Below are 11,783 nucleotides of genomic sequence, written 5' to 3' on the forward strand. Positions count from 1 at the left end.
GCTCCGCTATGAAGGCTGCTTTGCTGGCGCTGGTCGCGCGCCGGCTGAAGGCCAGCCCCGCAAACGTGCGGGAGGGGCGGCCTGTGCTGTGCAGAGAGTGGCCCTGCAAGAGCTGCGGCTGGTTGCCCTGCCTGCACATGGTGTCCAGCACTGACAGGGCAGCACTGGTCACCTCCCGGACGCCAGCTGAGGACAGCTGCTCGCCCTCTGCGAGCCCCGTGGTGGCACCCACCAGAAGGACTGGGTAGGTAGGCAGGCTGGGGCCCTGAGGCTGCGTCGTCAGGTCCTGCACGCCGTGCGCCAGGCTATGCGTGGACAGGGCAAGGTGGAGCTGCAGCCCGGGGCTGAAGAACGGGCTGGCAGTGCTGCCCCCACCTGCAGGGGTGCGGTCCGCTGCCAAGTCTGGCAGTGGGCGGCGATGCCCAAACGCAGGCCCCCCACACGGCACGGCATGTGCTGCTGTGGCCGCGCCGTGGGCGTGTGTGCTGCATGGCTGGTGTTGGCCCCTGGTGTCTTGGCTGCGCTGAGACACCAGGCGGAACCGACCAGGATCACCCAGCAACTGCATAGCTGCCCAAGATCAGCACTCACAGGGCATCGCAGCAGGGCGGGCGCAGGGCAGCCAGGCGCCAGGCAACAAGGGCACAAAGACGAGCCACACCCCAAAAGAACAGCCAAGTGCTGCAGGGCTCCCCCGACCGCCACACCCAAAGCACCCTGCTGCACGCGCGGATGCAAATGACCAACCACAAAGGTTGATACGCCGCCTGCTCCAAGCTGGTGAGGTGTGGTGCTCGCCGAGATGTTAAAATGCCGACAAGCGAAATGTCGCCAACTCCACGGCGACGCTCCTGAACCGCCAGAATCCTATTCCATAGCAGTGTCGAGTTCCAAAGCACAAGCCAGCATAGGCTGAAGGGCGCTGGAGAGGGAGTGTCGCGCTACAGCTGCAAAGTGGACTGACAAAAAACGAGCACGCCCACAAATGCAAACTGCTTCACAGTGGTTCGTAGGCCTTAAGAAGCCTAGAACAAAAGGAAGCAAGTCAAACAGTGCGAGAGAAATGACGTCGGCTGTTTCAAAGCTGTGCAGAAGGAAAGGAGGATGCAAGAAGAGCAAGAGAAGAGAGTAAAGTAAAGTAAAGTCTGGTTCTGGTGTCCGGCCTGCAGATCCCCACCTCCGTGGCCGCCGGGCAGCAGAACACGCCGGCGAGAGAACTGCAGTAGTATGCGTCCCCGTCCCAGCACTCGGGTGAGGGGCCGCGGCGCTCCGCGCGGCTGCAGGAGCAGGCGGCGGGCGGGGCGGGACCTAGCACTGGGCCTGCCACGGCGGCGGCGGCAGCAGCGGCGGCGGTGGAGGGCGACCCTCGCATGCTGCCCCCGGATGCGTCCCTTCTGCGGGGTACGTGGCGGAGGCTGTGGGACAGCCACGCCAGTCAGGGGGCAAAGGTGCTGGTGTACCGGCTGCAACATGCTTACCTGCCTTGCGGGCTGTACAGGGCGGGCAAGGGTATTCGTCCACGGGTGACCACGGGGTGCGGGGGGTTGGGGGCGCACTGTCCTCACCCCGCCTGCGGGCCACCTGGCCCGCGGGCATGGGCCAGCCTGACGCGGCTTGCGATGCTGCAGCACACAGGCAGGCTGCCACGCCCCATCCACCGCCGGGGGCAGCACGCCAGGTCCAGGCTCCAAGAGCCGCCCCGTGTAGTGGACGTAGGACACAGCCCCCGCAGCATTAGCCACCGACAGCTGATCCAGGCTAACCCGCCACTGTGGCGGCGCCGCTGGCGGCTGAGTGGCTGACTGCGGTGGATGCTGTTCCTGGAGTGTCCAGCTTATGCGCAGGCGAGGACGTGGCTGCAGCAGCTGTGGGCCTGCGTTGCGCCCCAGGCAGCGGCGCCGCCAGTGACGGACGCAGGCTTCATGCTGGGGGACCGCATGGGTATGTGGGCCTCAGGCCCGCGGGGGGCGGGCGCGCTGCTGTGGAGCACGTTGCGGGCCACCTTCTTGTACGCCGTCTGGTGTGCGTACTGGTCCCGCGAGCCTGCTAAGCAGACGTCGGAGCATGTGGTTCGGGAGGTGGTCAGCGAGCTGCGCAGGGTGATGCAGCTGCGTTTCACTGCCGCCACGCTAACCCCTGAAACCCTGTCGGCTCTGCCCACACAGCTTCTCACCGCGCAGCTCAAGGCGGCTAAGCTGGAGCACTTTGTTGCCATCTGGACGGCGGGTGGCGCGCTTTGTGAAGTGGAGGAGGTTCAGGGTGGGTCACCGAAGTTGCACTTGCGGCTGACGCTTGCATCACCTGTGCAGGCCCCCTAGGTTTCCTTTTGGGCGGCGTTTCTTTCCAGGCGCTGGCGTGGCGTTTATCGTCATCAGCTTATCTAGCGCCCATGTGTTTTAGCTCTGGCTGGCGTCGCAGCGCCTGGGCGGCTGTGGGCCTTCCTGCACAGCGCATCTTGCATCGGGCTGGAGCCCGCTTAGTCAGCGCCACATCTGGCCCGTTTAGTGTTCTGCTTGTGTCTCCTCTGCCGGTTCTCCTGGGGTGTTGCTTAAGCAACCGACATGTGGGGGTGGGGTGGGTTTGGGCGGGGCGAGTGCGTACCGCTGGTGTTTTCTTTGCTGGCGCGCGGTGGTGGTGGTTCTTGCGGCTAGGCTGTGGTGTAGGTTGGTGCTTGGGTTAGGTCTGGCGGTGTTTTTTGTGCAACCCCTCCCGGGGGGCGGGGGGGCCAGCCTCCTGCTCTGTCTGCCGGGTCGGGGTGGGGTGGGGTGGGATGGATGGGGGTGTTTGGTGGCGGTTCTCGAGGTGTTTGCTTTCTGTTTTCTTCTCTTTTCTTCTCTTCTTGCCCTGTCAGGGTTCTGGTCTCGGGGACCAGGCTGTCTTCAGGCAGCAGGGGGGCAGTGCGTCTGCCCCTGTTCAACCTTGTAAGGATGATTCGTCAAAAAAAAAAGCAGCTGTGGGCCTGCGTTGCGCCCCAGGCAGCGGCGCCGCCAGTGATGGACGCGGGCTTCATGCTGGGGGACCGCATGGGTGTGTGGACCTCAGGCCCGCGGGGGGCGGGCGCGCTGCTGTGGAGCACTTTGCGGGCCACGTTCTTGTACGCCGTCTGGTGTGCATACTGGTCCCGTGAGCCTGCTAAGCAGACGTCGGAGCATGTGGTTCGGGAGGTGGTCAGCGAGCTGCGCAGGGTGATGCAGCTGCATTTCACTGCCGCCACGCTAACCCCTGAAACCCTGTCGGCTCTGCCCACTCAGCTTCTCACCGCACAGCTCAAGGCGGCTAAGCTGGAGCACTTTGTTGCCATCTGGACGGCGGGTGGCGCGCTTTGTGAAGTGGAGGAGGTTCAGGGTGGGTCACCGAAGTTGCACTTGCGGCTGATGCTTGCATCACCTGTGCAGGCCCCCTAGGTTTCCTTTTGGGCGGCGTTTCTTTCCAGGCGCTGGCGTGGCGTATTATCGTCATCAGCTGTTCTGGCGCCCCATTAGTCGTAGCTCTGGCTGGCGTCGCAGCGCCTGGGCGGCTGTGGGCCTTCCTGCACAGCGCGTCTTGCAGCGGGCTGGAGCCCGATTAGTCAGCACCACATCTGGCCCGTTTAGTTTTCTGCTTGTGTCTCCTCTGCCAGTTCTCCTGGGGTGTTGCTCAAGCAACCGACTTGTGGGGGTGGGGTGGGTTACGGCGGGTCGAGTGATGGTAGCACTGGTGTTTTCCTTTCTGGCGCGCGGTGGTGGTGGTTCTTGCGGTTAGGCTGTGGTGTAGGTTGGTGCTTGTGTTAGGTCTGGCGGTGTTTTTGTGCAACCCCTCCCGGGGGGCGGGGGGGCCAGCCTCCTGCTCTGTCTGCCGGGTCGGGGTGGGGTGGGGTGGGATGGATGGGGGTGGTTGGTGGCGGTTTCGAGGTGTTTGCTTTCTGTTTTCTTCTCTTTTCTTCTCTTCTTGCCCTGTCAGGGTTCTGGTCTCGGGGACCAGGCTGCTTTCAGGCAGCAGGGGGGCAGCGCGTCTGCCCCTGTTCAACCTTGTAAGGATGATTCCTCAAAAAAAAAAGGTGCCCCGCAACTTGCCAGCCTCCTCGCCCACTTCAGTCTGGTGGACCCTTGGGCGAGCAAGCGTGGCGGCGCCAAGGGCTACACGCATCCGGCCACGCCCAAGCCGGCCACTCCTGCACGCCTGGATCGGTGGTATGTCAGTGCCACCGCGGTGCCGTGGGTGGTGGATGTCGCTCGCACGTATGGGGCGCCTGGGGACGACAACGGTGTGCTGCTCACCCTGTCCTTGCCCGACCTGCCACATGCGCACCGGGAGCAGTGGCGCTTCCCCACGTAATAATAATAATAATTACAACGCCGGCCCATAGGGCCTGGCATGGATTAACGGGGCAAGGTGACTAGGGCGAGAGGGCCCGCCCCCCTCACGCTGACGCCTCACCACGAAAGAGTCACAACCTCCGAAACTACAACCTCCAAGTCCTAGGCCGCTCTTCAAAGTCCACTACATCCAAGCCTGCACACATAGCATATCGAGCTAGGGAAACGCCGCGTTATAGTAGTGGAGCACTGCCAGTTCGTGCAAACCGAGGAGCCATGGCGCTCCTCCTCGAGCCTTGGATCTTGAGCCTTGTCTTGAACCTTGGACCTCGCCACTAAATCGGACTTCTGCACCACGACCTTTCTAGGATGCAGCGGGCGTAAGCCCGCAATTGCCACTAAGGGCAATTACCTATCGTTCGTGGGATCACCAATCGGTTTCGCACCAATCTTTCGCCTTTTGCATAATTGGGCTTTTATCCGGATTCGTACCCGGGTCCCTTCTGCCGTAAGGACGAGTCAAATCGCTAACTGAGTTAGCGATCCGGTGATCGCTTCCCCACGTACCTGCTGTTTCACCCCTCGCTGCGTTTGGAGCTCGAGCAGCGCTTGGAGGCGCACGTTGCCGCAAATCCCGTGGCCAGTACAGGTGACGGCGCTTGCACGCAATGGGAGGCGGACAAGTTCTTCTTGCGGGAGGCCGCCACCAGCATCCACCGTCGGCATGCACGCCAGACCCGGGATGGGCTGCATGGCGTGGTGCAGGCCGCAGACGCGGCCGCTGCCCTGGCCGACCGGCCGGGTGCCAGCGCCGCGCAGCGTCAGGCTGCGGCCATGGCCAACTTGGCGGTGCGGGAGGAGCGGGCAGCTGCCGCAGCGGCCAGCCACAATGCCCACGCTGCACTGATGGAGGAGCATGGGGAGCGGGGCACTCGCTGGTTCCATCGGCAGGCTGACGAGCCAGCAGCCGGCGCGCAGGAGCCCATCACGCACTTGAAGGTGCCGGGGCAACCGGCGCCTGTGGCGCTCACGGGGCCGGGCACGCGCAACACTGTCTCCGCAGCCGCCGCAGCCATGTACAGCAGCACCAGCCCCACCGGCCTGTTCCGCGTGCAGCCGGTCTGTACGGCGTCGCAGCAACAGCTTCTGGCGGCCATTGACCGCAAGGCAGCGCTCGTATCTTATGAAGGCAGGGGCGGCATCAGTGGCCAAATTCCTTAAAATGGCTTCGTTTAGTTGACGAAACAGGCTGCCGCCGCTTCGTTCACCCCCAAAATTTTTCCGGGGGCTCCGCCCCCGACCCGCACGATGTCGACACCGACACGACACGCCCACTCCTCCCCTGCTTCCTGCCGACCCAACCTCACTCTCCCGCCAGGGAAACCCCTGTCTCCCGCCGTCAACACCCATAGATACAGCCCTTTGAGCCTTCTTACCATATGCCACACAGGTTTCGCCGTGGAGTAGCCGCTGGAACCCCCTGTCCTTGGCCAAAAGTGGCCGAAATCCCAAAAATGTCTTCGTCTGTTTGCCGAAAGACCCCCCAAGATCCCGTGCGTTTCGGCCAAAATTCCAAGTCAATATCAAAAAAATTCGTCCGCCAGAGGCCTTTTTGGGCAAATTTCGTTCCGAACGAAGGAAGATACGAGCACTGCCGCAAGGTTCCGGCGGATCTGCACGCCGCCGCAGAGGGGTCCGGTGATGGCGCCCTCAGTGATGCCGAGCTGATGGCAGCGCTGGCTGGCTCCGCCAATGGTAAAGCGCCTGGGTCGGACGGGGTTCCGTACGAGGTGTACAAGGTTTTCTGGGAGCTGCTGGGTCCGCGCTTGTGTGCTGCTGCTGCCGCTGCCTTTGCTGCCGCTGCAGACGCCCACGATGGCGGTGAAATGGCGGCGGCGCTGCCCGCCTCCTGGCGGGAGGGCATCATTACGCTCATCTACAAGGGCAAAAGCCTGGACCGCGCCGAGCTGGCGTCCTACCGGCCCATCACGCTGCTCAACTGCGACTTCAAGATGGTGTCCAAGGCCGTCAGCGCCCGCCTGCAGCCCGCCCTGGATGCAGTTGTGGATGAGCTGCAGACCGCGTTCATCACCGGCCGCTGGATTGGAGACAACGCGCTGTACCTCCAAGGCCTGATCGAATGGATGCGCCTGGACGTGGGCGCGGACGGCACGCCACGGCAGGGTGGTGCGCTGTACTTCTTGGACATTGAAAAGGCGTATGACCGGGTGCACCGGCAGTGGCTGTATGCGTCCGCGGAGGGACTTGGGTTTGGGCCGCGCATGCTGCGCTGGATCCGCCTGCTCACTGCCAACGGCTCTGCCCGCGTGTGTGTGAACGGGATGCTCTCTGACGCCTTCCCAGTGCTGAACGGCTTGCCGCAGGGCAGCACCGCCTCACCACCCCTGTGGGTCATCCAGATGCAGCCACTGACATCCTTTCTGCGGCGGCAGGTGGAGCAGCTGTCAGGGTTCTGGTCTCGGGGACCAGGCTGCTTTCCGGCAGCAGGGGGGCAGCGCGTCTGCCCCTGTTCAACCTTGTAAGGATGATTCCTCAAAAAAAAAAGCAAGGGGCACTGCGCACGCCCCTGTTACCCAGCGGCGAGCAGGCGCCACCTGCTGCCCACCATGCTGACGACACGACCCTCACGGCGCGCGACCCGGCGGTGGACGGGCCGGTCCTGATGGCGGCAGTACAGCTGTTCTGCCGCGCGTCCAACGCCTGTGTCCATCCGGACAAGAGCAAGGAATAATAATAATATCTACGCAGGGCACAGGTGCCCGCGTGTCTTAAGGAGGAGTGAGACAAGCTCACCCCACCATCGGAAAAACTTGATTTCCCTACCCCGGCTCCCCTGCGCGGGGGCCGCCATTGGCGGTCCCCTGGGTGCGGCCTCCCGGGCGGCATCGGGTGTTGGCAATGCCCATCTCTCGCTCTAGCCGGTAGTACAGGTTTGCGGTGCCCCGGAGTGTGGTGACGCTATGCATGTGGAGACGTGTGCAGCAGGCCTTGGCTGCCTGCGGTTTGGCTCCTAGGTCTTTAAGGAGAGTTTCAAGGGTACGGGGGACAGTGCCACCGTGGCCCAGTGTAATAACGTGTTTAGTATCGTAGTGCACAGTCCACCCTGCAGCTCGCATGGCAGTGGCAAGGGTGGCGTGCTGTGCTTGTTTTTGAATGAGCTTCTCGCTGTGGTGCAGGTCAGAGGTGTATCCAACTTCAAGGATGTACACTGGGTAGGCCCCTTTGTTGGCTGGTGGGGATGTCATGAAGCGTTCTGCTTCGGACCGGGGAAGGTTCGGGATAAACAGGATGTCAGGCCGCATCCTGTTGAGGTCTGCAGCGGGCACTTGCGGGCAGAGCCAGGACGGCGGCCGCATGCCCGCGCAGTACTCAGGCAGTTCAGCTCGGGAGGTGGCATCCATTATCATGTAGCCACCACCGTTGTGACCATGGTGTAGGCATTCGGCAATCGTCCGCACTGCAGTGTTGTGTTTGGCTATCCTAGCGCCAACGAGTTGGGGGTGCGCGCAGTGGCCGGCCAGGTGACCTGCGGTGCCACGCTCTGGGTCAGATCCGCGGCTGCGCTGGGTGTGGGCACAGAGACCACATTTGTCGCTGTCTCGTAGTTTAAACAAAGCCAGCCGGGCCGGGCAGATGAGGCCTCCCTGACGAGCATTCTGTATGAACCGGCGTAGGCCGTGGCTGGCGTCCGAATTCGTCATGTACGCATTACTGGCGCGTGGGTCAAGGCTGGGTGCTGCCTCGGCCCATTTCTCAGTGTACAGGGTTTTGTTGGCGTGTCCACCACGGCAGCTGGGGGCCATTGCCCTGGTGAGGCCCCGGTTCAGGTCCGACACGTAGTGCGTGGCTGTGCTGTCGTCGTCCCTGGTGACCGTGAAGGTCGGCCACCAGTGCCGGGCGTGCGGGTCGTTGTCGGCCGGTTCGGATACATCGGCGGGTTTTTCCTGGGTGGCGACGGCAGCCGCCCCTTTATCGGCTTCCTCGTTGCCGTGTAGCCCGGTGTGCGAGATCACTTTAATCAGAGCGGTGGGTGCGCCCCGGGCGTGGCGTGCATGGAGCAGTGCCACGATTGAATCCAGGAGGTCCCGATGTTTACTCAGATGCAGTCGCCGAGGCTCGTTAATTGCTCGTTTGATTAGGTACAAGCTTGCAACAGAATCTGATGCAATAGTGAGCTTCTTGGTTGCAAATTCTTTACCTTCGCCACCAAATTCTGCGAGGGCAGCACGAATTGCTGCCAGTTCAGCTCTCGTAATAGTGTTTGTACACCCAGCGCCATTTGGATTCACGTAGACAACGCGAGAATCGCTAAACCAGGCGCAGGCGCCGGCAACCTGGACTTCTTTGCCATTGTCAGTTTTGATTTTGCTTACCGAACCGTCTGTCCAGACAATGCCATTCACGTCGTGGGCCAGAGCATGGTGGGTCTGGAATCGCGCGTTAGGAAAGCGTCGTGCTTCGTCAGCCATGGCGTGTATCGTCTTTGGATTAGCGTGCTGGTATTTGGCTTGCTTTAGAAGTGAGTTTGGGAGGGCTGGGCAGGTTGGGGCCGTGGCCGTGTGTGTCCATGTGCGCGGGTCGCTGATGTGCGTGGGTGCGTTCGCCCCCCGCTTCAGTGTGTCCACGAGCCGTTTCAGGCGGGGGGCAAAGCACTGGAGTCCGGCGGGGTTCCCAACAATGACCAGTCGGAGCCCCTTCTGGCGTTCAGCCTGGGTGTTGGTGCCAAGTCCTGTGTCAAGGCCCGCGGTGCCCACGGACCAGTTGGCCAGCTCGTGGCAGAGTGGGTGTTGAAGCCACTGCGTGTGGGGGAAAGTGGCCGCTTTGGGGAGCACCAATACAGTAAGGGTTGGTTCCTGGCGGCAGTACAGCTGTTCTGCCGCGCGTTCCTGGTTCCTGGCGGCAGTACAGCTGTTCTGCCGCGCGTCCAACGCCCGTGTCCATCCGGACAAGAGCAAGGCCATGGGCCTTGGCAGGCTTGCGCACCTGACGGGCCCTTGCCCACACACGGGGGTGCCGTTTACCACTGGCGCCGTGACGCACCTGGGTGTGCCCCTGTCGTGGGACTCTGATGCGGCTGCAGCTGACTTGTACACCCGGCGGGCTCGCGGCATGGCGTTTGTGGCGCGTCTGTGGGCTGCCCTGTCTCTGACTCTTGTTGGCCGTGTGCACATTGCGAAGGCGCCCATGTGTTTTAGCTCTGGCTGGCGTCGCAGCGCCTGGGCGGCTGTGGGACTTCCTGCACAGCTCGTCTTGCAGCGGGCTGGAGCCCGCCTAGTCAGCGCCACATCTGGCCCGTTTAGTTTTCTGCTTGTGTCTCCTCTGCCGGTTCTCCTGGGGTGTTGCTTAAGCAACCGACTTGTGGGGGTGGGGTGGGTTTGGGCGGGGCGAGTGCGTAGCGCTGGTGTTTCCTCTTCTGGCGCGCGGTGGTGGTGGTGCTTGCGGTTAGGCTGTGGTGTAGGCTGGTGCTTGGGTTAGGTCTGGCGGTGTTTTTGTGCAACCCCTCCCGGGGGGCGGGGGGGCCAGCCTTCTGCTCTGTCTGCCGGGTCGGGGTGGGGTGTGGTGGGATGGATGGGGGTGTTTGGTGGCGGTTCTCGAGGTGTTTGCTTTCTGTTTTTCTTCTCTTTTCTTCTCTTCTTGCCCTGTCAGGGTTCTGGTCTCGGGGACCAGGCTGCTTTCGGGCAGTAGGGGGGCAGCGCGTCTGCCCCTGTTCAACCTTGTAAGGATGATTCCTCAAAAAAAAAAAAAGGTGCTGGCGGCGAAGCTGGCCTACCACTTCCGCTTCCTCAACCCGTCGCCTGCGCAGCTGAAGGAACTCACCGACCTGGTGGACCACTTTGCTGCGCGCTCCATGCACGCTGAGGACGCCAGCCTGGTGTCGCACGGGAACCCGCTCCTGCTGCCCAAGCGGGAAACGGCCTGTCTGCCGCACAAGGATGGGGGTGTCAACCACGTCGACCTGCCTGCGTTCCTGTCTTTTTTTTGAGGAATCATCCTTACAAGGTTGAACAGGGGCAGACGCGCTGCCCCCCTGCTGCCTGAAAACAGCCTGGTCCCCGAGACCAGAACCCTGACAGGGCAAGAAGAGAAGAAAAGAGAAGAAAAACAGAAAACAAACACCTCGAAAACCGCCACCAACCACCCCCATCCATCCCACCCCACCCCACCCCACCCCGACCCGGCAGACAGAGCAGGAGGCTGGCCCCCCCGCCCCCCGGGAGGGGTTGCACAAAAACACCGCCAGACCTAACCCAAGCACCACCCCACCCCCACAAGTCGGTTGCTTAAGCAACACCCCAGGTGAACCGGCAGAGGAGACACAAGCAGAAAACTAAACGGGCCAGATGTGGCGCTGACTAAGCGGGCTCCAGCCCGCTGCAAGACGCGCTGTGCAGGAAGGCCCACAGCCGCCCAGGCGCTGTGACGCCAGCCAGAGCTAAAACACATGGGCGCCAGATAAGCTGATGACGATAGTACACCACGCCAGCGCCTGGAAAGAAACGCCGCCCAAAAGGAAACCTAGGGGGCCTGCACAGGTGATGCAAGCGTCAGCCGCAAGTTCAACTTCGGTGACCCACCCTGAACCTCCTCCACTTCACAAAGTGCGCCACCCGCCGACCAGATGGCAACAAAGTGCTCCAGCTTAGCCGCCTTGAGCTGTGCGGTGAGAAGCTGAGTGGGCACAGCCGACAGGGTTTCAGGGGTTAGCGTGGCGGCAGTGAAACGCAGCTGCATCACCCTGCGCAGCTCGCTGACCACCTCCCGAACCACATGCTCCGACGTCTGCTTAGCAGGCTCGCGGGAGCAGTACGCACACCAGACGGCGTACAAGAAGGTGGCCCGCAAAGTGCTCCACAGCAGCGCGCCCGCCCCCCGCGGGCCTGAGGCCCACATACCCATGCGGTCCCCCAGCATGAATAATAATAATAATTCAAACGCCGGCCCATGGGGCCTGGCGTGGATTATCGGGGTAAGGTGGCTAGGGCGAGGAGGCCCATCCCCCTCGCGCTGCCGCCTCACCACGCACTCCGAGGAGGCGTGGGGGAGCCGTGGCTCACCCACCTCTCGGTTTGAGTTCCTGCTCGGTTACTCGGCGCATTTTGATAATGCTGCCCGCACTGTTCACAGCGTGTGTGTGGAGCCTCTCTCCGCATACTCGTGCGGCTGTGTGGGTCACCCCAAGTTGAGAGGTGAGCAGCTTAGTGAGGTTGCAAGGGATGGCCCCAGTCACTCCGAGCGCAAGGCATTCATTGGTGGAGTAGTGGACTGTCCATCCGGCCGCTTCCAGCAGTCGCTTGAGTTCTTGGTGTTGTTGAGATTTTTCTTCCCGCTTGTCCAAATGGCGAACGTCGGAGCTGTAACCGATTTCAAGGATATAGATGGGCAGCCGTGCTTTGTTCAGGGGCGGGCGGTACCCTTCTCTATGTGTTTCATGGGCGGGCAGGTTTGGGATGAACAGAATGTCAGGTC

The 11,783-nt window shown here is 62.4% G+C and overlaps 3 protein-coding genes across 3 annotated transcripts in view; 1 reads left to right on the plus strand and 2 right to left on the minus strand.

Annotated features, from left to right (window-relative positions):
- The window catches only part of CHLRE_10g445299v5 (uncharacterized protein), a 1,396-nt gene extending 296 nt beyond the window's left edge, over positions 1–1,100 (minus strand). The window contains exons 1-2 of the mRNA XM_043066870.1: positions 592–1,100; positions 132–402 (exon numbers count right to left, since the gene is read on the minus strand). Coding sequence (XP_042920267.1) covers positions 132–402; positions 592–598 — 278 coding nt within the window. The 5' untranslated portion in view covers positions 599–1,100. The remainder of the gene's footprint in view (positions 1–131; positions 403–591) is intronic.
- A 3,214-nt stretch (positions 1,101–4,314) lies between these two features.
- CHLRE_10g445323v5 (uncharacterized protein) lies at positions 4,315–5,500 on the minus strand. The gene has a single exon (XM_043066871.1). The coding sequence runs from the start codon at positions 5,450–5,452 to the stop codon at positions 5,117–5,119; it is 336 nt and encodes a 111-aa protein (XP_042920268.1). The 5' UTR covers positions 5,453–5,500; the 3' UTR covers positions 4,315–5,116.
- Positions 5,501–5,750: 250 nt separating this feature from the next.
- Positions 5,751–8,842, plus strand: CHLRE_10g445347v5 (uncharacterized protein). The gene is made up of 2 exons (XM_043066872.1): positions 5,751–6,702; positions 6,894–8,842. The coding sequence occupies exons 1-2, from the start codon at positions 6,023–6,025 to the stop codon at positions 7,045–7,047; spliced, it is 834 nt and encodes a 277-aa protein (XP_042920269.1). The 5' UTR covers positions 5,751–6,022; the 3' UTR covers positions 7,048–8,842.
- The last annotated feature ends 2,941 nt before the right edge of the window (positions 8,843–11,783 follow it).

The sequence above is a fragment of the Chlamydomonas reinhardtii genome, chromosome 10 (genome assembly GCF_000002595.2).
Source record: "Chlamydomonas reinhardtii strain CC-503 cw92 mt+ chromosome 10, whole genome shotgun sequence".
Taxonomy (NCBI): Eukaryota; Viridiplantae; Chlorophyta; class Chlorophyceae; order Chlamydomonadales; family Chlamydomonadaceae; genus Chlamydomonas; species Chlamydomonas reinhardtii.

What these genes read in the sequence shown, in the direction of transcription:
- CHLRE_10g445323v5 (XM_043066871.1), bottom strand. Translation starts at nt 5,452, where the DNA reads ATGGCCGCCAGAAGCTGTTGCTGCGACGCCGTACAGACCGGCTGCACG.
- CHLRE_10g445347v5 (XM_043066872.1), top strand. Translation starts at nt 6,023, where the DNA reads ATGGCAGCGCTGGCTGGCTCCGCCAATGGTAAAGCGCCTGGGTCGGAC. An exon ending in AGCACCGCCTCACCACCCCT is followed by an intron (nt 6,703 to 6,893) that starts GTGGGTCATCCA and finishes CCTGTTACCCAG; the next exon opens with CGGCGAGCAGGCGCCACCTG.